Source organism: Mobula birostris, chromosome 8 (genome assembly GCF_030028105.1).
Source record: "Mobula birostris isolate sMobBir1 chromosome 8, sMobBir1.hap1, whole genome shotgun sequence".
Taxonomy (NCBI): domain Eukaryota; kingdom Metazoa; phylum Chordata; class Chondrichthyes; order Myliobatiformes; family Myliobatidae; genus Mobula; species Mobula birostris.
In genome coordinates, this window is record NC_092377.1 from 149999836 (window position 1) to 150027131 (window position 27296).

Below are 27296 nucleotides of genomic sequence, written 5' to 3' on the forward strand. Positions count from 1 at the left end.
GATTGTTGCTCTCTCCCTATTAAGTAATCTGATAATACCTAATGGGCTTAAGCTTAAAAAAATAGCCTGTAGAGAATGTTTTTAAAGTTGGCTGCTGCCTACAGAGCAACTTACAGCATGATTCAGCACCCGCGGGAGGTGAGAGAACACAAAGCGGGGTGCAACAGTAGTGTAGCCGTTAGCTTGATGCTATTGCAGGTCGGGGCATTTGAAATTCAGGGCTCAATTCCAGCATCAGTTTGCATATTCTCCCCATGACTGCATGGGTTTCCTCCAGGTGCTCCAGTTTCCTCCCACAGTCCAAAGACATACCGGTTAGTAGGTTAATTAGTCATTGTAAATTGTCTGATGGTTAGGTTACGGTTAAATAGATGGGTTGCTGGATAATGCGGCCTTTTGGGCTGAAAGGGCCTGTTCTGCACTATATTTCCAAATCAATCAATCAATAAATAAACAAACAACACAACAACAATTTATTTGTTTATCCATGACTTACATTCCAAAGGGCAAATGTCTTCAGGTCCAAGCACATTTACATCTTGTGAACTTTTCTTGCCTATTTGATCATATTGTCTTGTGAGCTCCTCTCACTTATTTGATCATTCTAACTTCTGAACTGTTCTTGCCTGCTTGATCATACTATCTTGTGAATTGTTTTGCCCATATAATCATACTGTCTGTGAACTGTTTTGATCATACCATCTTGTGAACTGCCTTTGCCTATTTAACCATACCATCTTGTGAACTGTTCTTGCCTATTTGATCATACCATTTTCTGAAGTTTAGCAGCTGGATCGTTTTGAAAGTTTGTCTGTGGTAAGAATGAGAATGAGAATCAGGTTAAGTCGGGAGATAGCCGCCCATTGACAGTGTAGTCAGTCATGATTCCCATTCCCTACTTGTAAATAGATCATACCTTTAAGAGGGCTGATGTTCAGTGCAGTGTTAATAGTGAGACAAACATGCACTTGAGTCACATTTTGAAGCTTGTTCAATGGAAGTACTATGGCCTTTACTGTGGAGGTTAGACTTCAAAACGTTGGACAGTGTCTCCAAGGAACAGACAGCTGGCTTTTAACATTTATCTCTGTCAGGGTTTATTTGTTTTCATTATACTGAACTCAAGATTCTGGAGTCAATAGAGGACTAATCATTAACTGCTTTTGCTTACAAGCCAGATTGTTATTCTATGGTTTGAGCCTGTGATCCACTGAGGGAGTATAATAATTTTCTTCTACACTGTAATAAATCACTGTATTTCTACAAACCAGATTATTGTGGCCGCAGTGTGTATTACCTACAAAATGCACAGTAATTATTCACCTGTCTACTCTAGCACCTCCCAGACTCATGACTTCCCGCACTAAGCATGACAAAGGCAGCAAGAGCATGAGAACACTATTGCCTCCTGCACAAGCTGTACACCAACCAAACTTCAAGGTCATTCTTTCATCATCTCTAGATCTTAATCTTGACAAATTTCAACCCAGTAACATAATGGAGTAGGTTCCGCAAGAAGAAAGTGGGCTTTTCACCATCACCTTATCACATGCCATATTCAAATTTGTTGACGCCACTGTCCTAGGTCGAATCAAAGGAGGCGCCGAATTAACATATAGGAGGGAGACTGAGAATTTGACTGAGTGGTGCCACAACAACCTCTTATTAAATGTCAGCAAGACCAAAGAGCTGATTATTGACTTCAGGAGGAGGAAACCAGAGATCCATGAGCCAGCCCACATCAGAGGGTCAGAGGTGAAGAAGGTCAGCAACTTTAAATTCCTTGGTGTTATCACTTCAGAAGACCTGGGCCCAGCTTGTAACTGCAATTATGAAGAAAGCAAAGCAGCACCTCTACTTCCTTAGGAGTATGCGAAGATATGGCATGACATTGAAAACTTTGACAAACTTCTATAGATGTGTGGTGGAGAGTATATTGACTGGCTGCATCAGAGCCTGGTATGGAAACACCAATGCCCTTGAATGGAATATCCGAATATCCAACAAAAAGTAGTGGATACAGTCCGGTCCATCAGGGGTAAAGCCCTCCCAACTATCAAGCACATCTACATGGAGCGCTGTCACAGAAAAGCAGCAACCATCATCAGGGATCATCACCACCCAGGTCATGCTCTGTTCTCACTCCTGCCATCAGAATGTAGGTATAGAAACATAGAAACATAGAAAATAGGTGCAGGAGTAGGGCATTCGGCCCTTTGAGCCTGCACCGCCATTCAGTATGATCATGGCTGATCATCCAACTGAGAACTCTGTACCAGCCTTCCCTCCATACCCCCTGATCCCTTTACCCACAAGGGCCGTATCTAACTCCCTCTTAAATATAGCCAATGAACTGACCTCAACTGTTTCCTGTGGCAGAGAATTCCATAGATTCGCCACTCTCTGTATGAAGAAGTTTTTCCTCATCTCGGTCCTAAAAGGCTTCCCCTTTATCCTCAAACTGTGGCTCCTCGTTCTGGACTTCCCCAACATCGGGAACAATCTTCCTGCATCTAGCCTGTCCAATCCCTTTAGGATTTTATACGTTTCGATAAGATCCCCCCTCAATCTTCTAAATTCCAATGAGTATAAGCCTAGTTGATCCAGTCTTTCATGATATGAAAGTCCTGCCATCCCAGGAATCAATCTGGTGAACCTTCTTTGTACTCCCTCTATGGCAAGGATGTCTTTCCTCAGATTAGGGGACCAAAACTGCACACAATACTCCAGGTGTGGTCTCACCAAGGCCTTGTACAACTGCAGTAGTACCTCCCTGCTCCTATACTCGAATCTTCTGGCTATGAATGCCAGCATACCATTCGCCTTTTTCACCGCCTGCTGTACCTGCATGCCCACTTTCAATGACTGGAGTATAATGACACCCAGGTCTCGTTGCACCTCCCCTTTTCCTAATCGGTCACCATTCAGATAAGAACCTGTTTTCCTGTTTTTGCCACCAAAGTGGATAACCTCACATTTATCCACATTAAATTGCATCTGCCATGAATTTGCCCACTCATCTAACCTATCCAACTCACTCTGCATCCTCTTAGCATGCTCCTCACAGCTAACACTGCCGCCCAGCTTCGTGTCATCCGCAAACTTGGAGATGCTGCATTTAATTCCCTCATCTAAGTCAGTAATATATGTTGTAAACAACTGGGGTCCCAGCACTGAGCCTTGCGGTACCCCACTAGTCACTGCCTGCCATTCTGAAAAGGTCCCATTTATTCCCACTCTTTGCTTCCTGTCTGCCAACCAATTCAATATCCACATCAATACCTTACCCCCAATACCGTGTGCTTTAAGTTTGCACACTAATCTCCTGTGTGGGACCTTGTCAAAAGCCTTTTGAAAATCCAAATATACCACATCCACAGGTTCTCCCCTATCCACTCTACTAGTTACATCCTCAAAAAATTCTATGAGATTCGTCAGACATGACTTTCCTTTCACAAATCCATGCTGACTTTGTCCGATGATTTCACCGCTTTCCAAATGTGCTGTTATCACATCTTTGATAACTGACTCTAGCATTTTCCCCACCACCGATGTTAGGCTAACCAGTCTATAATTCCCCGGTTTCTCTCTCCCTCCTTTTTTAAAAAGTGGGGTTACATTAGCCACCCTCCAGTCCTCAGGAACTAGTCCAGAATCTAAAGAGTTTTGAAAAATTATCACTAATGCATCCACTATCTCTTGGGCTACTTCCTTAAGCACTCTGGGATGCAGACCATCTGGCCCTGGGGATTTATCTGCCTTTAATCCCTTCAATTTACCTAACACCACTTCCCTACTAACATGTATTTCCCTCAGTTCCTCCATCTCACTGGACCCTCTGTCCCCTACTATTTCCGGAAGATTATTTATGTCCTCCTTAGTGAAGACAGAACCAAAGTAGTTATTCAATTGGTCTGCCATGTCCTTGCTCCCCATAATCAATTCACCTGTTTCTGTCTGTAGGTGACCTACATTTGTCTTAACCAATCTTTTTATTTTCATATATCTATAAAAGATTTTACAGTCAGTTTATATGTTCCCTGCCAGTTTTCTCTCATAATCTTTTTTCCCCTTCCTAATTAAGCCCTTTGTGCCCCTCTGCTGGACTCTGAATTTCTCCCAGTCCTTAGCTGAGCCATTTTTTCTGGCTAATTTGTATGCTTCTTCTTTGGAAATGATACTATCCCTAATTTCCCTTGTCAGCCACGGGTGCACTACCTTCCTTGATTTATTCTTTTGCCAAACTGGGATGAACAATTGTTGTAGTTCATCTATGCAATCTTTAAATGCTTGCCATTGCATATCCACCGTCAACCCTTTAAGTATCATTTGCCAGTCTATCTTAGCTAATTCACGTCTCATACCTTCAAAGTTACCCTTCTTTAAGTTCAGAACCTTTGTTTCTGAATTAACTATGTCACTCTGCATCTTAATGAAGAATTCCACCATATTATGGTCACTCTTCCCCAAGGGGCCTCTCACAACAAGATTGCTAATTAACCCTTCCTCATTGCTCAATACCCAATATAGAATAGCCTGCTCTCTAGTTGGTTCCTCGACATGTTGGTTCAAAAAACCATCCCGCATACTTTCCAAAAAATCCTCTTCCTCAGCACCTTTACCAATTTGGTTCACCCAATCTCTATGTAGATTGAAGTCACCCATTATAACTGCTGTTGCTTTATTGCACACATTTCTAATTTCCTGTTTAATACCATCTCCGACCTCACTACTACTGTTAGGTGGCCTGTACACAACTCCGACCAGCGTTTTCTGCCCCTTAGTGTTATGCAGCTCTACCCATATCGATTCCACATCCTCCTGGCTAATGTCCTTCCTTTCTATTGCGTTAATCTCCTCTCTAACCAGCAATGCTACCCCACCTCCTTTTCTTTCATGTCTGTCCCTCCTGAATATTGAATATCCCTGAATGTTGAGCTCCCATCCTTGGTCACCCTGGAGCCATGTCTCTGTGATCCCAACTATATCATATTCATTAATAACTATCTGCACTTTTAATTCATCCACCTTGTTACAAATACTCCTTGCATTGACACACAAAGCCTTTCAGCTTGCTTTTACAACACTCTTAGCCCTTATACAATTATGTTGAAAAGTGGCCCTTTTTGATTTTTGACCTGGATTTGCTGGCCTGCCACTTTTACTTTTCACCTTACTACTTTTTGCTTCTACCCTCATTTTACACCCCTCTGTCTCTCTGCACTGGTTCCCATCCCCCTGTTGTGAACTAACCTCCTCTCTCCTAGACTCTTTAATTTGATTCCCAACCCCCAACCATTCTAGTTTAAAGTCACCTCAGTAGCCCTCGCAAATCCCCCTGCCAGGATATTGGTCCCCCTAGGATTCAAGTGTAACCCGTCCTTTTTGTACAGGCCACACCTGTGCCAAAAGAAGTCCCAATGATCCAAAAACTTGAATCCCTGCCCCCTGCTCCAATCCCTCAGCCACACATTTATCCTCCACCTCATTGCATTCCTACTCTCACTGTTGCGTGGCACAGGCAGTAATCCCGAGATTACTAACTTTGCGGTCCTTTTTCTCAACTCCCTTCCTAACTTCCTATAATCTCCCTTCAGGACCTCTTCCCTTTTCCTACCTATGTCATTGGTACCTATATGTACCACGACCTCTGGCTCCTCACCCTCCCACTTCAGGATATCTTGGATATGATCAGAAATATCCCGGACCCTGGCACCAGGGAGGCAAACTACCATCCGGGTCTCTGGACTGCGTCCACAGAATCGCCTATCTGACCCCCTTACTATCGAGTCCCCTATTACAACTGCCCTCCTCTTCCTTTCCCTACCCTTCTGAGCTACGGGACAGGGCTATAGGAGCCTTGGAACCTGTACCACCAGGTTCAGGAACAGTTATTACCCCTCAACTATCAGGCTCTTGAACCAAAGGTGATAACTTCACTCAATTTCACTTAGCCATGACTGACTCACATTCAAGGACTTTTCCGCTCATGTTTTTGATAATAATTGTTTATTTTTTTGTTATTATTATTTCTTTCTTTCTGTATTTGCAATTTGTTGTCTTTTGCACACTGTTTGAATGATCAGTAGCTGCAGTCTTTCATTGATTCCATTACGTTTATCATTCTCTTATGAACTTATTGAGTATACCTGCAAGAAAATGAATTTCAGCATTGTATATACTGACATATATATACTTTGATAATAAATTTATTTTGGACTTTGAACTTTGAAATGCAATTTAGGAAAGGCTATTAGAATGAGAATCAAAATCAGGTTTATTATCACTGATATATGTTGAGAAATTTGTTGTTTTGTTACAGTAAGAAACATGTAAAAAATAAATAAGTGGTGCAATAAGCGAGCAGACTAGGTAACGTTCATGTGTTCAAGGTCCATTCAGAAATTTGATGGTGGAGTGGTAAAATTGTTCCTAAAGACTATTAATGGTAGTCTTGTCAGTAGTGCCCACACCCCTATAACACGATGAATAATTAAAACTCATGGACTAAAAAAAATTATGCTTTCATCTTCTTGGATCCCGTCAAGAGTTTCATGTAATATCTTCTGTTTTCTTTCAGAAAGGTATTCTTGCAGGTCAGCATGAATGATGGCCTTAGCTTCATTTCCAGTTCTGTCACCATCACAACCGTCCACTGTGTGAGTAAAGTAGTTTACTTTTAACCTTCAATTTAATTTAACCTGTTACAGGGTTTTTCTCCTGCAGAAATAAAATGATGAAATCCCTTTCACATTGAAGGAACTACAAGTTGAATTTTTATCTTCCTCTTTTGTATTATTACAGTCAATTTTCTTGGAGCAGGGAGAAAGGTGGTTCACAGTAACAAACTTCACACCATTTAATTGATATGCACTTGCCCACTCATCTTTCCATCATACATGTCCATTCTGTCTGGAATATCAGCTCATTCATCCTTGAAACCTCTCCAGCAGTGAAGAATTTTCCTGGATCAGACTTGTGAATTTCTTTATGTTTTATTATATATAATTTCCAAATAAAAGAGGAAAGAATCTGGTTTTATTCAAATGTGCCAAGTGAATTAGCTAAGACCTTCTCCATTTCACTCCCCCCTGTACAAGACTTTATCTATCTTTCCTAAAACCAAGGTACGTAGGGAATTAATCCCTTCATACTCTTGGAATATTGTATTGGCACTGTTCCGAAATTTTCAATTTTTTGTGTCTCTTTGTATGAGGCAGCTGTCTCCTTGCAATGAGACACAAACCATACCAAAGTATGTTGTCGGATGTGCTTGCTTAATCAGTATCCAGCCTCGTATCTTTGTAAAATGGAATTGCAAGTGTGTGGAAAGTCCCAAAGGCCATACAGGTCATTATTAAACGAATACTAAGCAGGGCAATCCAGTCAGAGGCAAGTAGGGAAAAGGAAGATTCTCACAACTTCAGGGTATCCCAAATTGTTTTACAGCCTGTGAAATATATACTCAGTAGCCACTTTATTAGGTACACCGGTACACCTATTTGTTAATGTAAATATCTATTCAGCAATCATGTGGCAGCAGCTCTATGCATAAAATAATGCGGACATGGTCAAGGGGTTCAATTGTTGTTCAGACCAAATGTCATAATGGGGAAAAATGTGATCTAAGTAACTTTGACTGTGGAATGATTGTTGGTGCCAGATGGGGTGGTTTGAGTATTTCAAACCACTCCATCTGGCACCAACTCTGGCAACTCATTCAACATAAATACCACTCACTGAATTAAAAAAATGTCACTCAAGTTCCCTCTTACCTTAAAACAAAGCCTACTAATTCTTGATATCCTAACCCTGGGAAAAATACTGAGTGCATTCACCCTGTCTGTGCCCCTCATTATTTTATACACCTCTAAATGATCACCTCTCAGTGTCCTGTGTTCAAGGAATAAAATCATAGCCTGTCTAATGTCTCAGATCCTGGCAATGGCATCTTTCCTGTAGCAGGGCAAAAAACAGAAAATAATCCTCCGTGTGAGGCCTCGCCAGTGCCCTGTGCATCCACACAATGACATCGCAACTTTAATACTCAAAGCCATGACTTATGAAGAACAAAGTGCCGAAAACCTCCTTCATTAGCTTGTCTAACTATGATTTAATTTTTAGGCAACCTTGTACTTGTACTAACAGGTCTCTAAATCTTTCTGTTCTGTAATACTGTCCAGGACCTTGTCATTCACTGTGGAAATCCTACCTGGATTTGACTTTCCAAAATACAGCATCTCATACTTATACAAATTAAACTCTATTTGCCATTCCTTGGTCGATCTGTGCAGCTGATTAAGATCCCTCTGTAACTTTTAATAATCTTCTTCATTGTTCATTATACCACCTATTCTAGTGTATCCAAGAATGTGAGCACATCCTATGCCCAAGCCTCTTTATTTGCTTTACCACCTTCTTTCATGTTAGTTATGGGGATATCCGTATTTCATTACATCTTAAAAAGAGGTCACTCAGTCCATTAAGTCTATGCCAGCTCACTGACTAACCCCATTCTTCCATTAATTTTTTGCGTAATATATTCTCCCCACATTCCCATAAATTCTATGAACCAACTTCAGTAAGACACTTTCTTTTTGTCACGAGAAAGGACTTGAGAACACTAGGGGAAAACCCAAGCAGTTGACGGTGAACGTGCAAACTGCACACAGACAAGAGTGGAGGTCAGGCTTGAATCTAGATGACTGGAGTGTGAGGTAGCAGCAGCCCTATTAGTTGTAACCGTGCATTTCCCAGCTGTGCCATTGTGCTGACATCAATGTTCAGTGACGTTTGTCAATTTGCAACACCTTAAAAAAAATGAAACAGTCAATGTCTGTGTGATGTAAGGCTCAAACAGTATTCATGTATGCTTACAGGTGGCAAGTAACCACATCAGTACAAGCAATGACCTCCACCAACAAGAAAGTCTAATCACCACCCCATGATAATCAAAGTATAATCAATGCCTTTAGATTTTTTATGACATTGAAGAGGCTTTCTCAGTTGATTCCTGAGATAGCTGTTTTATCATATTGAAAGGTTAAGTGCACAAATCCCATGTGTGACATGATCTTATTGAAAAGATAGATGCAAGGGTAACGTAACTCTTTGCTGACTTGTCAAGAACAAGGGTCATAGTCTCATAATAGAGGGTAAACTGCTTAGAATGGAGATGAAAAGGAAGAGAATTTTGGAATTTTACAAAAAAGGACTAGTAAAGTAATAACAACAATCTTAACAGGCTCACTTTCATTCAGCCGCACAATATATTTTTTTGGAAATGGAGTATTGACCAGCAACCAATCCAGACATCGGAAGTTTTGAGAGGAAGGGATTTCACTCAGGTCCACTACCCGAGTACAAAAGGGAGCAGCAGGTCACTACAGCGAAGTAGAGCTTTGACCAGTGACCAATCCATGTTTGGAATTAATGAACAAGAGCCAATTAGGGGAAGGCATGGGTAAGAACAGAGTTAGAGTGGTGACCTGGAGGCTTTAGCTCTTTGAGGCTTCAATGAAGAGAGACTTCATTCAGAGAAAATAAAGTAAAGAAAAGCTCAACATAAAGATTTTTTTCCTTCCTTCCGTTCTTTATATCTGCTCAGCTAGGACAGTAGAGATGCCAGGCAGGATAGAGGAATTCTTCTCTTGTGGAATGTGGAAAGTCAGAGAGACCTCCAGTGTCCCTGAAGCTACAGCTGGGAGAAGTGCATCCAGCTGCAGCTTCTAACAATCTGTGTTAAGGAGTTGAAGCTGGAACTCGATGAACTCTGGGTCATTCAGAAGGTTGAAGTGGTGATAGATAGGACATACAGAGAAGTAGTTACACCCAAGGTGCAGGACGCAGGAAGTTGGGTGACAGTCAGGAAGGGGAATGGGGACAAGGAGCCAGTGCATAGTACCCCTGTGGCCATCCCCCTCAACAACGGGTATATCATTTTAGATATTGTTTGGGGGGGTGGTGGTTGACCTAGCAGGGAAGTCACAGTGGCTGGGTGTCTGGCACTGAGTCTGGCTCTGTGATTCAGAAGGGAAGGGGGGAGATTAGGCATGCTGTGTTGTAGGGGATCTATTAGCTAAGGGAATGGACAGGATGTTCTGTGGGTGAGAACGAGATTCCTGGGTGGTATGTTGCCTTCCGGGTACCAAGATCCAGGATATCTTGGATCAAGTCCTCAGCATTCTTAAGTGGAACTGTGAATAGTCAGAAATCTTGCTCCAGGTAGGTACCAATGTCATGGGTAGGATGAATGATGAGGTTCTGCATAGGGAGTAAGGTGCCAAGTTAAAAGGCAGGACCACCAGCGTTGTGATCTCAGGATTGCTACCTATGCCACGGGCCAGAGAGGGCAGAACTGAGAAGATTTATGCAATTTAATATGTGGCGAAGAAATTAGTGTTGGAGGGAGGGCATAAGATTTCTGGATTATTGGGCTCTCTTCCAGAGAAGGTGGGACCTGTACAGAAGGGATGGCTTGCTCCTGAACTGGAGGAGGACTAATATGCCCCGTTCTGCATAACATATCGATGTAGTTATAAAGAAGGCAAGACAGTGGCTGTACTTTATTAGGAGTTTGAAGAGATTTGGCATGTCAACAAATACACTCAAAAACTTCTATAGTTGTACCGTGGAGAGCATTCTGACAGGCTGCATCACTGTCTGGTATGAAGGGGCTACTGCACAGGACCGAAAGAAGCTGAAGAGGGGTGTAAATCTAGTCAGCTCCATCTTGGGTACTAGCCTACAAAGTACCCAGGACATCTTTAGGGAGCAGTGTCTCAGAAAGGCACCGTCCATTATTAAGGGCCTCCAGCACCCAGGCATGCCCTTTTCTCACCGTTACCATCAGGTAGGAGGTACAGAAGCCTGAAGGCACACACTCAGTGATACAGGAACAGCTTCTTTCCCTCTGCCATTCAGTTCCTAAATGGACATCGAATCTTTGGACACTATTTCACTTTTTTTTTAATATACTGTATTTCTGTTTTGCACATTTTAAAAATTCTATTCAATATACATAATTGATTTATTTGTTTATTTATTATTATTATTATTGTTTTTCTCTGCTAGATTATGTATTGCATTGTACTGTTACTACTAAGTTAACAAATTTGACGTCACATGCCAGTGATATCAAACCTGATTCTGATTCTGATCCTAGCAGGAAGGATGCTCCACGGTGGGGATTAAACTAGAGTGCAGGCAATGGGAACCAGAGTGCCAGAACAGTTAATGGATAGGTTGTGGAGGCAGTTATTGCTAAGGCCTCAGACGAAGTTAGGAATCAAAAGGTTGAGTATGATGCGATTCGTGTCCTGAGCTGTGTATATTTCAATGCAAGAAGTATTGTCAGGAAGATCAATGATAGTGCTGAAGATGACGTAGCTGGTTTACAAACTGAGGCAATGTGTAGTGAGGAGAGAGTGTCGATAGAGCAAAATTGCAGCCAACAGGAGGAGCTGCAAGGTAAAATGTGGACAAAATCAAGAAGGATGAATACAGGACTGAAAGCGTTATATTTGATTGTGCACAGTCAAATAAGATAGATGAGCTTGTAGTACAGTTGCAGGTTGGCATGTATGATGTTGTAGGCATCCCTAAATCACGACAGAAAGAAGATTATATCTGGGAGTTTAATCTCCAGGGATGCACATTGTATCGAAAGGACAGGCAGGAAGGTAGGGGGTCGGCATTGTTCTGTTGCTAAAAAATTAAATCAAATCATTAGAAAGAGGTGACATAGGGTTGGAAGGTGTTAAATCATTGTGGATGGAGCTGAGGAACTGCAAGGGTAAAAAGACCCTGATGGGAGTTGTATACAGACCCTCAAGAACGTGGTCAGCAAATTACAATGGGAGATAGAAAATACATGCCAAAGGGGCAATGTTCCAATAATCGTGGGGGATTTCAATATGCAGGTAAATTGGGGAAATCAGGTTGGTGTTGGATTCCAAGAAGGAGAGTTTCTAAAATGCCTACGAGGTAGCTTTTTAGAGCAGCTCGTGGTTGAGCTCACCAGGGGATCAGCTATTTTGGTTTGGATGTTGCGCAATAAATCAGAGATTATTAGAGAGCACAAAGTAAAAGAACCCTTAGGGGAAAGTGATAATAATATGATCAATTTCACCCTTACATTTGAGAAGAAGAAGCTGAAGTTAGATTTATCAGCTATGTTCCCTCTAAGCTGTGCGCATGTGCTCACGCACACACGTTTTTCAACCAATGCACAAAGGAAATTAGTGTGCACACAAAAGGTTAGTTACCTAAAATAATGTAGTAATTAATAATTATACTTACTGAAAATAATCTTTTTGCTAAATGCTTCTGTTAACTAGTTAGTCGGTTTTTCAAATACCACAATGCACGTCACTAATTTATGTCACCTCACCTTTCCTGTTCCGGTTTGTACAGCTGCATCACGGCGGCAGCCATCTTTGGCGGACAGTGTTCATATCGTAGAGTTTACAAAGATCTGTTTCAAATCCTGTAGATAGCTTACTAAGTTTTTATTGAGAAAAGATCACTGGCTAAATACTGTCACAAGAAATTGATAAACTTCACATACAAAGTAGCTTTACAGGTTTTAAGTGATGTCTTTGATGAACTGGCTGCACCGTGCAAGATTCTGCAAAAGAGTGGCCTGACACCAATTGATTCACTTCATTTTGCGCGAGGCAAAATTAACAAGATTAGAAAGCAGTATCTGAGAGACAATGTTACATGGAGTGACAAAGTTAAAGTTTTGCTAAGCCAACAACGTAAAGAAAACATCACAGTAGATACAAGTTCGCTGTTGACTTTTATAAGTAGTCTTTGTGTTCACTTAGAAGAAAGGTTTCCTGAAGATGAGGTACAAGAATGGTCAGCCTTTGATTTCTCTGCAATTGCAGATTGTGATTTCACATTTGGCGATGAACAAGTTAATGCCTTATGTCTAAAATACCATGATTTTCTAGCTGAAAATACTGTAATAGTTAGACAGTTTAATGATTTCAAATTTTCCATGCAAGAAAAAAATAAACCCAAACTTATTTCAAACTTTGCTCAAATGGTGGCATTTGTACTTCAAAATGAACAGTTTTGTGACCTTGCACAGTTGATGGACATTGGGGGAACCTTTCTTGTGACTAGTGCAGACTGTGAGCGAGGTTTTAGCCTAATGAATCAACTCAAAAATAAGCTGAGAAACCATTTAGGTGAATGTCATTTGGTTATGTTAATGAGAATCAAAAGCTATCGATTGGATGGAAGTTCTATTAGTCTAGATAGGGTTTACAAAGAATGGGTAAGTGCCAAAGACAGGAGAGAGAAAAAATAACTGAGTGACTTAAATATGTATGCTATTTTGTTGTTATTCTGTGCAGTTTTATGTAAAATATTTTGGAAACCTACATAAACTGTGCCATGTGTGCATTCAGTACGCACATACTTTTGTCACAGGAAAAAAATTTGCACAACAGGAGACTTTTGCGCACACTGACTACTAAAAGTTAGAGGAAACATTGATTATCGGTATTACAGTGGAGTAAAGAGAATTACAGAGATATAAAAGAGGAGTTGGCCAGAATTGATTAGAAAAGATGACAGCGGAGCAGCGATGGCTGGAATTTCTGGAAGCGATTCAGAAGGCACAGGATACAAACTTCCCAAAGAGGAAGGACTATTCTAAAGGCAAGTTAACACAGCCATAACTAACAAAAGAAGTCAAAGTCAACGTAAAAGCCAAAGAGAGCACATATGATAGAACAAAAATTAGTGAGAAGTTAGAGAATTGAGAAGCTTTTTAAAAACCAACAGAAGGCAACTAAAAAAGTCATTAAGAAGATAAAGATGGAATACGAAAGTAAGATAGCTAATAATACTAAGGAGGATACCAAAAGTTTCTTCAGATATATAAAGTGTAAAAGAGTGCAAGGGTGGATATCAGACCGTTGGAAAACTATGCTGGAGAGGTAGTAATGGGGGACATGGAAATGGCGGGCAAACTGATTAAGTATTTTGCAACAGTCTTCACTGTGGAAGACACTAGCAGTATGGTGGAAGTTCCAGGTGTCAGGGGTCATGAAGTGTGTGAAGTTACCATAACTAGAGAGAAGGCTCTTGGGAAACTGAAAGATCTGAGGGTAGATAAGTCACCCGGACTAGATGGTGTACAATCCAGGGTTCTGAAAGAGGCGGCTGAAGAGATTGTGGAGGCATTAGTGATGACCTTCCAAGAATCACTAGGTTCTGGAATAATTCCAGAAGACTGGAAAATTGCAAATGTCACTCCACTCTTCAAGATGGGAGAGAGGCGGGAGAAAGGAAATTATAGGCTGGTTAGTCTGACCCCTGTGCTTGGGAAGATGTTGGAGTCAATTATTTAGGATGAGTCTCAGGGTACTTGGAATAGCATGATAAAATAGGCTGTGGTCAGCCTGGTTTACTCAAGGAAAAATCTTGCCTAACAAAATCTGTTGGAATTCTTTGAAGAAATAACAAGCTGGATAGGTAAAGGAGTATCGGTTGATATTGTGTACTTGGATTTTCAGAAGACCACATGAGGTGTGGTCCGCAGGTGCCATACATGAGGCTGCTTAACAAGCTATGAGCCCATGGTATTATAGGAATGATTCGAGCATAGATAAGGCAGTGACTGATTGGCAACAGGCAGAGAGTAGGAATAAAGGGAGCCTTTTCAGGTTGGCTGCCAGTGACTAGTGGTGTTCCACAGGGGTCTATGTTGGGACCAATTCTTTTTATGTTTTCTGTCAATGATTTGGATAATGGAATTGATGGCCTTGTTGCAAAGTTTGCAGATGATATGAAGATAGGTTGAGGGGCAGGTAGTTTTGAAGAAGTAGAGAGGCTACAGAAGGATTTAGACAGATTAGGAGAATGGGCAAAGAAGTAGCAGGCTTCCCTAAACATTAACTTGAAGATTGAATCTGTGGTGAGGAAGACAAATGCAATGTTAGTATTCATTTCAAGAGGACTAGAGTATAAAAGCAAGGATGTAATGTTGAGACTTTGGAAAGCACTGGTACGGTCTCACTAGGAGTATTGTGAGCAGGTTTGGGCCCCTTACCCTAAAAAGGATGTGTTGAAACTGGAGAGGGTTCAAAGGAGGTTCACAAAAATGATTCCAGGATGGAATGCTTTGTCATATGAAGACTGCTCGATGGCTTTGAGCCTGTATTCACTAGAATTCAGAAGAATGAGGGGAAACATCATTGAAACCTATTGAATGGTGAAAGGCCTTGATAGAGTGGATGTAGAGAGGATGTTTCTATGATGGGAGAGTTTAAACCAGAGGGCACTGCCTTAGAATAGAGGGACATCCTCTTAGAACGCAGATGAGGAGGAATTTCTTTCGCCAGAGGATGGTGAATCTGTGGAATTCTTTGCCATAGGCAGCTGTAGAAGCCAAGTCTTTATTTATATTTACAGAAAAGATTGATAGATTCTTGATTGGTCAGGGCATAAAGGCAGAAGATTGGTGCTGAGAGGAAAATTGGATCAGCTATGATAAAATGGCGGAGCAGACTCGATGGACCAAATGGCCTAATTCTGCTCCGGTATCTTATGGTCTGATGGATGTTAGTGGATTTGTTTTATCTATCGATGGAATCTGTGATATTGGTCTTATGCAAAAAAGTGGCACTGAGATAAAATATCAGCCGTAGAGTCATGCAGCCAGGAACCTGGCCCTTCGTCCTGTCTCCTCCATGCCAACTCTGGTACCCACGAAGCTTCTTCCATTGGCCCATTTCCCTCTAAATCATCTGAATATCATTGAACCCCCAACACTACCTCATTATCCCTTTCTGTTTTCCATTGTTTATTTATTTTGTATCTGATAGTGGTTTCTGTTTATGCTCTGTACTGCTACTGCAAAACATCAAATTTCAAGTCATGTAAAATGGTGATAGCTAATTTGATTCTGACTCTGATCCAAATATCTTTTATGTATTATTTGACTTGCTTTATGCACTTCCTCTGGCAGCTCATTTCATACACGCACCACCCTCTGTGTGAAGACGTTGTCCTTCAGATTCATTTTACCTAACACTTTAAACCTATGCACACTAGTTTACCCCTTCCCTGGGGAAAAAAAAACTGTGTGCATTCACCCTGTCTATACCCCTCATGATTTTATACACCTCTGTATGGGCACCCTTCAATCTCCTACGTTCCAAAGAATAAAGTTCTAGCTTACACATTCCTCTCCCTATAACTCCCACCCTCAAGTCCTGGCAGCATCTTGGTAAATATTTTCTGCACCCTTTCCAATATAACAATGTCTTTCCTATAATTGATTTTTTTTCTTCTTTCTTTGTAAATGTCTCTTGGTATTCTGAATTCTCTTCACATGCAAAAAATATTAATCTCACTGAATGGCAAAAAAGCACGAGTGGCCCGCGCTTGTTATTGTTCCTCACATTCTTAGATCTTTTACCAGTCTGTTGCAGCGAGTGCAGTCTTCTTTGCTGCTTTATGTTGGGGGAGCAGCATCGGTGCTGGTGTTGCAAACATACTAAATAATCTCATCAGAAAGGCTGCAACTGTCCTTGGCTACAACCCGTACTCTTTTTGAGTTGGTGGTGGAGAGGTCACTAACAAACTGTTATCCATTATGGTCAATCTGACACATCCTCTTCATAACCTACTGAATAAGCAATAGAGCACCTTTTTGAGCAGACTCATTCAGCTCTGCTGTCAGAAGGATCGTTACAGAAAATTTTTCTTACCAAATGCAATAAGCATTTACAACAGTTCATCTCTGGGTGACAGGTGAACACACATCATAGTGCAATGGTCTCTGTTTTATTTCCTACATTATTTTTGCACATTGGTACACTATTATTGTGTATATTATTGTTCTGTAATTTATTATGAGTTAAGTCTTCACACTGCTAAGTGTTTTTTTAAATGTTGTTGCCGTAACGAAAGCATTTCCCACTTGGATCAATAAAGTATTATTATTATTATTATTATTAATAACAACAGCTATCATGAACACAAGACAATGTCACAAGTAGTTGAATAACTGGTTAATATCCATTTTGGTATTTTTGTTTGAAGAAAGAATACTGAACATAATACTGGTTGAACCCTTTGGGATGCTTTGAGATATTTAAGACCGTAAGACCATAAGACCATAAGACAAAGGAGCAGAAGTAGGCCATTCAGCCCATCGAGTCTGCTCCGCCATTTTATCATGAGCTGATCCATTTTATCCTATTTAGTCCCACTGCCCCGCCTTCTCACCATAACCTTTGATGCCCTGGCTACTCAGATACCTATCAATCTCTGCCTTAAATACACCCAACGACTTGGCCTCCACTGCTGCCCGTGGCAACAAATTCCATAGATTCACCACCCTCTGACTAAAAAAATTTCTTCGCATTTCTGTTCTGAAAGGGCGCCCTTCAATCCTGAAGTCATGCCCTCTCGTACTAGACTCCCCCATCATGGGAAACAACTTTGCCACATCCACTCTGTCCATGCCTTTCAACATTCGAAATGTTTCTATGAGGTCTCCCCTCATTCTTCTAAACTCCAAGGAATACAGTCCAAGAGCGGACAAACGTTCCTCATATGTTAACCCTCTCATTCCCAGAATCATTCTAGTGAATCTTCTCTGTACCCTCTCCAACGTCAGCACATCCTTTCTTAAATAAGGAGACCAAAACTGCCCACAGTACTCCAAGTGAGGTCTCACCAGCGCCTTATAGAGCCTCAACATCACATCCCTGCTCCTATACTCTATTCCTCTAGAAATGAATGCCAACATTGCATTCACCTTCTTCACTACCGACTCAACCACTTAACAACCACTTGAGCCATTGTAATCTGAGCAGTTCCACTGAAGAACATGTTGGCAGTGTCCCATGACCTTTCTTGACTTCATGATAAGAGTGTGTTACCAAGCAACCATACAAATACTATTATATATACTTGTATAACGTGAAGCAAACATTTCAACCTGTTTGATCTGCTACTTCCTGATTATCAACCGTACCTTCTCGCATACACAACTGTTTCTCAATTAGATCTATTCTAGCTGTTGATTGCTTTATGTTACAGCTCTAAATATGTCAGTGTCCTTTTGACTCATTGCCCTAAGTTGGCCATTTCTATCCTGTTAAAATTTCATGTCTTTAAAAGGTCATACGTAATGCAGTGGACGAACCCATAGGTCCCTAAAATAGCACAGAGCTCTTTTGGAGGCAAATTCAACACTCACAAAATGTAATGCAATTTCAACACATTATTACAGAACTGTAAGAACACATGTGATATCATTTGTTCTAAATACAGTAATATGTCAATGAAAATACATGAGCTTTTCATTTCATGCATTAATTCTCTATCAGAATCAGAATCAGCTTTAATATCACTGGCAAATTTCGTGAAATTTGTTAACTTTGTGGCTGCAGTATAATGCAATACATGATAATGTAGAAAACCCGAATCACAGTTTGTATTAATGTATATCAAACAGTTAAATTAAATACGTAGTGCATAAATGGAAATAAAAAAGTAGTGAGGTAGTGTTCATGGGTTCAATGTCCATTCAGAAATCAGATGGCAGAGGGGAAGAAGCTGTTCCTAACTCACTGGGTGTGTGCCTTTAGGCTTCTGTACCTCCTTCCTGATGGTAACAATGAGAAGAGGGCATATCCTGGGTGACCGGTGTCCTTAATAATGGATGCTGCCTTTTTGAGGCACCATTCCTTGAAGATCTCTTGGATACTACGGAGTCTAGTACATATGATGGAAGTGAATAATTTTACAACTCTCTGCAGCTTACATTGATCCTGTGCAATAGCCCCACCCCCATATCAGATGGTGATGCAGCCAGTCAGAATGCTCTCCTCAGTACATCTGTAAAAATTTTTGAGTTTTGGTGACATACCAAATTTCCTCAAACTCCTAATGAAATATAGCCACTGTCTTGCTGCCTTTATGGCCCGATCGATATGTTGGGAGCAGGTTAGGTCCTCAGAGATATTAACACTCAGGAGCTTGAAATCGCTCACTCTTTGCACTTCTCGTCCTTCTGAGGATTGGTGTGTGTTCCTTCATCTTACCCTTTTTGAAGTACACAGTCTGGTCTTTGATCTTACATACAAAGTTGTTGCTATGGCACCAATGAATTAGCTGATATATCTTGCTCCTGTAAGCCCCTTCATCACTATCTGAGATTCTGCCAACAATGGTTGTATCATCAGCAAATTTATAGATGGTGTTTGAGCTATGCCTTGCCACACAGTCATGGGTGTAGAGAGTAGACTATGAGCGTTTGTGAACCAATAATATATTTGCATGTTCATTCCATGTGCTATGTTGGGAGCGTTACTTCTCGTATATATCACTCCCCCCAATTTCTTCACAAGTTCTCAGAAATTATCCACATGCCCTAGGAGACTATTTCTTCAAAAACACAGCAGGATGCCTACTCTCTTGAACCAAAAAAAAGACTGAACCAAAATGATTACGAATTACTATTCAGCCAAGAGGATTTGATATCTTGGCAGAGAGTAAACTCGACCCAGACACTGAAGTGTCAAATAGGACTTTGTATATGTTAAGCCAAAAATAAATGTTCTGTTAAAGCAGACAAGTAGATAATTCCTAGCTGGAAATTTAATGCCTTTTGACAACAAATTTGCATAAACAGATTTCAGTCATTAGGGATGAAGAAAAGGGTGGCGGGGCCTCCTACTGTCCACACTGATTATCTAACAGGGCATAGTTTGATTGGACTTCTGCCATACTGCCTTGCTGCATAGCTTCCACCAATCTTTTGCTAAATCCACCTTAATAGTTTGAAAGGATTCAGTTAATTTTGTGATATGCTACAAATTTCATAACTGTACTATGCTTATTGATAGACTATTACATAAAACTCTGGAAAAATTAAAAAGGTTGTATGATGTTCATCAAACAAAATTAATCGGGCTATGCGAATGTTAGAGAAGTTGAGAAAGGTGACGGGGAAATAAATTCTGGGGAAGAAATTAAAGCTGGTAGAAATAATGAGAACAAGATTGTAATGTTTAGCAGAAGAGGAGTATGAGGATAAAGACAGCTGAGGATCAAGCCGAATTGAGTTTATTGTTATGTGCACAAGTACAGTGAGGTACAGATGCAATGAAAACCTTAGTTGCAGCAGCATGACAGGTTCTTAGATACAGACAACATACAGAATAAATTATATATAAATTATACAAGACGGTGAAGAGAAAGAGAATATCAGAGAGAGGTTTGGTGGTGTGGAGGTGGTGAAGGACTGCAGAGATTGAAACACCGTAAATTCATCAGAGACAGGAGTAGACTCCAAGTGTGTTAGCAAGGCAATGAATCTCAAGTGGAATGAGACTCTGCCCAGAATTTCAAATTTGTTGTTATGAAAAATAATGGCTGTCAATAAGGATGAAGCGACTATGGAGTAGGAGTTAATATGCCTTAATATAGAGGCAGTAACAGGACCATTATAGGGAAGGTGACCAAAGAAGATATTGGACAAAGTAAAATCAAGAAATGATGTGCAAGAACATCCACTCTTATCCATTAAAGTTGGGAGATGTTACCCTGTATGTTCATCTTTAATAAACCTCTACTGGATTGTTCTCCCACTGCACAGAATACTGCAAAACCAGGATATGATGATTAGTTAATTTCAATTAACTATTTAAAATAACAATATAGATTTACAATGTTAGTCTGCATGCAATACAAATGGTAAAGGAGATATAAAAGAAGGAAAAAGAACAGAAGAAAGTCACAGTCCTCAAGTCTGCTGTGCTGTTCAATAAGGTTGTGGCTCATCAAAGTTGTCTCAACTTCACTTTCCTGACCAGATTGCAATGCTTTTGATTCAGAAGTGGGGATGTTTGCTAAGGATTTCACTATGTTAACCCTCAGCTCTTCATAAAATGAAGCAGTCCCTGCCTGCTCCCCAGATTATATTCAGACATACTCAGTAAGTGGCCAGTAACATTTACAAAGCTGAAGAACCAGGAGTAACCCATCTCAATCAATACAGAGTCTAACTCTTGACATTCAATGGTATTACCATCACCAAATCTCTCACTATCATCATCCTACTGTCACCACTATCCAGAAGATAGACCAATCAAACAAATACTATGGTTACAAGGCATATTAGGGTGACTCTTTTCCCTACACTCTTAAGCCCTTTCACTATCTTCATACATAATCAGCAGGGTAACAGAGTACTCCTCACATGCCTGGATAGGTGTGTCTCCAATGACTATCAAAGAGCTCCAGGTCAATAGCAGCTCACATGAGAGGTAACCCACCAACTACTTTGTATCATCTCCTAACACACAGCAGCTACTCATCCACACTGCTCCGACAGCACCCCACAAACCCAAGACCTCTACAACACAAAAGCACTGGCTGTGTGCTAACACCACCACCTGCAGGTTCCCTTCAGAGTTACACATCATCCTGATTTGGAAATATGTTACCAGTTCTTTATCAATACTAAATCTAAATCTTAAAACTCCCTCCCCAGCAGCTCTGCTCGAGCAGCTCCACCAGAAGGAATGTGACAGTTCAAAATCTAGCATATCCTTTAATCTATTTAGTGACACAATATCACAACTCTCTGAGGCAGAGAATTCCAGGTTTGTAAACCTCAGCAACACAAGCAAAATGATGGAGGAACTCAGCAGGTTAGGCGGTATCTATAGAAATGAATAATCAGTCAATTTTTTTGGGCCAAGACCCTTCTTCTGGACTGAAAAGGGAGCAGGAAGACATCATATTTAAAAGGTGGGCGGAGGGGAAAGAGGCCAGCTGGAAGATGATAGGTGAAGCCAGCTGGATGGGAAAGGTCAAGGGCTGAAGACAGAGGAATCTGATAGGGGAGGAGGATGGACCATAGGAGAAAGGGAAGGAGGAGGGGACCCAGGGGGAAGTGATGGGCAGGTGAGAAAAGTTAAATGTCAAAGTGGGGAATAGAGGAAGGGAAGGGGTGGGGTTTTACCAGAAGAAATCAATATTCATGCCATCAGGTTGGAGGCTAAACTTCATCTCTGTTTGACTTATTACCCTGAAATTATATCCCCATTGTTCTATATTCCTAATTTCTCTGTCCATTCAATCTTAAAAACGCAATAAAGAATTTCAAGGTATCAGAACTGTGAGGTTAAATGTATCACCAAAAACTGAGCAGACTTGGATTACTTTCTCCAAAAGAGAAGGTACCTTGACAGAGATTTCATTACGGAAGTCTTGGTGACATATATGTATTTTGATAATAAAGTTACTTTGAACTTTGAATATAGTTACAGAAAGAATTTTTTTTGTCAGGAGTCATACTTCTACATTAGTTATATTCATAGTCATAATCAGAAATGTTAGATCTATTGCTCTGAAAATTTTGATAAAATAGACTTCATTCCTGATGGGAATGGTTGCAGTGAAAATCTTTAAAAAGCATTTAAGAGGAACATAGACAAATACATGGGAATTGAAGGAAATCTGAGGTATGCAGCTATAATTAGATGTAGGCACATGGAAGGAGGCAACATTTGATGTGCATAAGCTGCAGGACAACCGTTTAGGATATGCAAGTAGAGACACCAATATCCTATCTATTGAGAGTTGAAGATCATTGCAATTAGGAAAGTTTGAAGTTTCTTCAGATTGGGCAGAGTAGATTCCCCAGTTGCTTGATAGCATAGAAGGTGATTCAAATTTAGATTTATTTATCACACGCACAGGGAAACATCCAGTGAAATGAGTCATTTGCTTTAACAACCAATACACCTGAGGATGTGCCATGGCCAGCCCACAAGTGCTTCCACACGTTGCAGTGGCAACGTAACATGCCCACAGAACACAACAAAACAGAACATGACAAGTGGCAAATCCCCAGTAAATGCCCTCTGGCCCTACTATATGTTAAGTGTAACTGAAGGCTTTGTTCTTTTTCACAGAAAGTTAAAGAGGCCATAGAGGCAGAGTAATTAGGGCTGCTGCTTCTTTACAGCTTCAGTGACCTGGGCTTAGTTCTGCTCTCTGGAGTTGTTTGTATAGACTTTGCTCATTCTTTGGGACCCACATGGGGTTCCCCCAGGTTCTCCAGTGACCTACTACATTCCAAAGGTTAATTGGCTACAGTAAATTACTCCCAGTTTAGTGGATGATAGGAGAATTGTGGTAAGCTTAATGGAGTCACAGTAGAGACAGAACAGTAAAGGCACATAAGAAGTTGGTTAATGCGATAGATGGAATTGATCTGAGAGCAAACATAGATCTCATGGGCCCTATGGCCTATTCCATATTGTTTCTGTATCTCCTTTTCCCTCAGGATCAATAAAATATGACTATGACGATGACTATGACTTATGATGTTCTTGGAGGTCATTTTTTGCTCACGGCACCTCACAGAGGGATCCCAATCACATTAATTTTCCCAGTAATACATCATTTCTCATTCCCATTCATCTTTCCCACAGTACTATCACCCATCTAACACACTAGAACAACTTACAAAGACTAAGCTACCAGTAGGCACATGTTTCACATGTAAGAGGAAAGTGGAGCACCTAAGGGAACCATGCCAGGTCATAGGGAGAATGTGAAAACTCCAAAGGACAATACATATGTCAGGATTGAATGCAGGGATGAGAGGCGGCAGCTCTACTAAATATTATAAAAAACAGAAAAAGCTGGAAACACTCGAAAGGGTAGCAGCATCTATGGAAAGAGAAACAATGAAGATTTTATGTCTGAGACCCATTGTCTGAGGTAGTGGATGTTGAGGCTTTGGAGAAAGGGCAGAAGGTGGTTACCAGAATGCTTCCTGGTTTTAGAGAGTCTGGATGAACTTGAGTTGTTTTCTCTGGAGCACCAGAGGCTGAGAGGAGAGCCTCTATAACATTATGGGAGGCATAGATAGAGTATTATTATTATTATTATTACTTTATTGTCACCAAACAATTGATACTAGAGCATACAATCATCACAGCGATATTTGATTCTGCACTTCGTGCTCCCTGGAGTACAAATCAATAGTAATTAGTAAAAATTTAAATTATAAATCATAAGTAGAAAATAGAAAAGGGAAAGTAAGGTAGTGCAAAAAAACTGAGAGGCAGGTCCGGATATTTGGAGGGTATGGCCCAGATCCAGGTCAGGATCTATTCAGCAGTCTTATCACAGTTGGAAAAAAGCTGCTCCCAAATCTGGCCATACGAGTCTTCAAGCTCCTGAGCCTTCTCCTGGAGGGAAGAGGGATGAAAAGTGTGTTGGCTGGGTGGGTCGTGTCCTTGATTATCCTGGCAGCACTGCTCCGACAGCATGCGGTGTAAAGTGAGTCCAAGGACGGAAGACTGGTTTGTGTGATGTGCTGGGCTGTGTTCACGATCTTCTGCAGGACAACTTGGACAGGACAACTTCCATACCAGGTTATGATGCACCCTAGAAGAATGCTTTCTACGGTGCATCTATAAAAATTAGTGAGGGTTTTAGGGGACAGGTCAAATTTCTTTAGCTTTCTCAGGAAGTAAAGGCGCTGGTGGGCCTTCTTGGCCATGGACTCTGCTTGGTTGGACCAAGTCAGGTCATTTTTGACCTGTTCCACCTGTGCACCACTGATCTAGATGAGGTTGTGCGATCCGCTACTCCTTCTGAAGTCAACAACCAATTCATTCGTCTTGCTGAGGTTGAGGGATAGGTTATTGTCTTCGCACCATGCCACCAGGTTCTTAATTTCCTCTCTGTACTCAAACTCATCATTACCCGAGATACGGCCTACAATTGTGGTGTCATCAGCAAACTTATATATTGAGTTCGATGGAAACTTGGCTACACAATCATGGGTGTACATTGAGTGCAGCAGGGGGCTGAGTACACAGCCTTGTGGGGCACCAGTGCTCAGAGTGATTGTAGAGGAGAGCTTGTCCCCTATTTTTACAGCCTGGGTCCTGTCTGAGAGGAAGTTGAAGACCCAGCTGCAGATCTGAGTGCTAAGGCCCAGGCTCCAGAGCTTAGGGAGTATCTGTTCCCAGGGTAGTACTGTCTAATACCAGAGGGTTTGTATTGAAGGTGAGAAGTGGTAGGTTCAAATGGGATGTGAAAAGTAAGTTTTTTCCTCAGAGAATCATGTATGGCTGGAATGCGCTGCCTGGTATGGTGGTAGAGACAAATAGATTAGAGGCTTTTACGGGACATTGGATAGGCACATGGATGTAAGAAGATGAAGGGATATGGACTTGGTTTAGTTAGGAGTGATTGGTGTTTGGGTGTTTTTAATTTGCTTTTTAGCTGGTTCAGCATAACATTGTGGGCCGAATGGCCTGTTTCTCTGCTATACTGTTCTATGTTCTATGTTCTGGAGATAGGATCTCACACCTGAAACACTTACTGTTTCACTTTCTATAGGTGTTGTTCGAACAGTTGAAGGTTCCCAGAATTTTATAATTTCAGTTTGCCAGTATCTGTAGTAGTTTCCTCAGATCTACTAGCTGCTCCAGTGTGCTGCAGCAGATAAGCTTCTTTGAGTTTCCAGAAGATCAGCGAATATTCCATGAAAGAGGCTTCCTGCCTATGAAAAAATCCTGCTTTTAACACTAAGGTGTGAAACCTTTCATCAGCACTGAGAAAAGATAGCCTGTGTTGTCATCGATTCCTGCTCAGTGTTGAAGTTCAAAATAACTTCATTATCAAAGTACATATATGTCACCATTTGCCCAGGCCAGCACCTTGGAAACCTTCCAAGGCACAAATCCATGGTCTCACGAGATTAATGGATGCCTATATACTTTGAGCTTTGAGACAGCTGACATTGTCTTGGATTGCTGCTGGGTTTTTTTTCGAAAGTTCATTGACTTGTTTCATTTTCTAGCCTTTACTTTGCAACAGAGGCAGAATAGGAATGTATTTCATTCCACCGCAGGGAGAGATTGCATGTACGCTTCAAATTACAGTCAGCTGCTCTGCCTAACCATCTAATGACAGCTCAGTTTTATGTTCCAACTTGAAAATGGAGGAGCAAGTTTTATTTTGCCTCAATAGGTGAAACCTTCTGTTTCTACCTCAGACCTCCCATTTAAGTTCGAGGCATGAGGATATTTTCTCTGAAGCAAAATGTTGTGAACTATACCATTATGACTCACTTCACATCGAATGCAAGTTTTGTAAGCAAGAGTTACAAATAAATCAGTCAGGCAGTGACTAGTGGGGTACAGCAAGGCTCAGACAGGCAGTGACTAGTGGGGTACAGCAAGGCTCAGACAGGCAGTGACTAGTGGGGTACCGCAGGACTCAGTGCTGGGACCCCAGTTGTTAACAATATATATTAATGACTTCGGCGAGGGAATTAAATGCAGCATCTCCAAGTCTGCGGATGACACGAAGCTGGGCGGCAGTGTTAGCTGTTAGGAGGATGCTAAGAGCATGCTGGGTGGCTTGGATAGGTTAGGTGAGTGGGCAAATTCATGTCAGATGCAATTTAATGTGGATAAATGTGAGGTTATCCACTTTGGTGGCAAGAACAGGAAAACAGATTATTATCTGAATGGTGGCCGATTAGGAAAAAGGGAGGTGCAACGAGACCTGGGTGTCATTGTACATCAGTCATTGAAAGTGGGCATGCAGGTACAGCAGGTGGTGAAAAAAGCGAATGGTATGCTGGCATTCATAGCAAGAGGATTCGAGTACAGGAGCAGGGAGGTATTACTGCAGTTGTACAAGGCCTTGGTGAGACTACACCTGGAGTATTGTGTGCAGCTTTGGTCCCCTAATCTGAGAAAAGATATTCTTGCCATAGAGGTTCACCAGATTGATTCCTGGGATGGCAGGACTTTCATATGATGAAAGACTGGATCGACTAGGCTTATACTCTCTGGAATTTAGAAGATTGAGGGGGGATCTGATCGGAACATACAAAATCCTAAAGGGATTGGACGTGCTAGATGCAGGAAGATTGTTCCCGATGTTGGGGAAGTCCAGAACGAGGGGTCACAGTTTGAGGATAAAGGGGAAGCCTTTTAGGACCGAAATGAGGAAAAATTTCTTCACACAGAGAGTGGTGAATCTGTGGAATTCTCTGCCACAGGAAACAGTTGAGGCCAGTTCATTGGCTATATTTGAGAGAGAGTTAGATATGGCCCTTGTGGCTATGGGGGTCATGGGGTATGGAGGGAAGGCTGGGGCAGGGTTCTGAGTTGGATGATCAGCCATGATCGTACTGAATGGCGGTGCAGGCTCGAAGGGCTGAATGGCCTACTCCTGCACCTATTTTCTATGTTTAAATCAATCCCCCTTCA

The 27296-nt window shown here is 41.2% G+C and overlaps 1 protein-coding gene across 5 annotated transcripts in view; it reads left to right on the top strand.

The window, feature by feature from the left end:
* The window catches only part of LOC140201838 (anthrax toxin receptor 1-like), a 281124-nt gene that overhangs the window by 137591 nt on the left and 116237 nt on the right, over positions 1-27296 (top strand). For all 5 annotated transcript variants that reach the window (XM_072266548.1, XM_072266550.1, XM_072266547.1 and 2 more), the window contains exon 12: positions 6581-6659. In XM_072266548.1, the coding sequence (XP_072122649.1) occupies positions 6581-6659 (79 nt within the window). The remainder of the gene's footprint in view (positions 1-6580; positions 6660-27296) is intronic.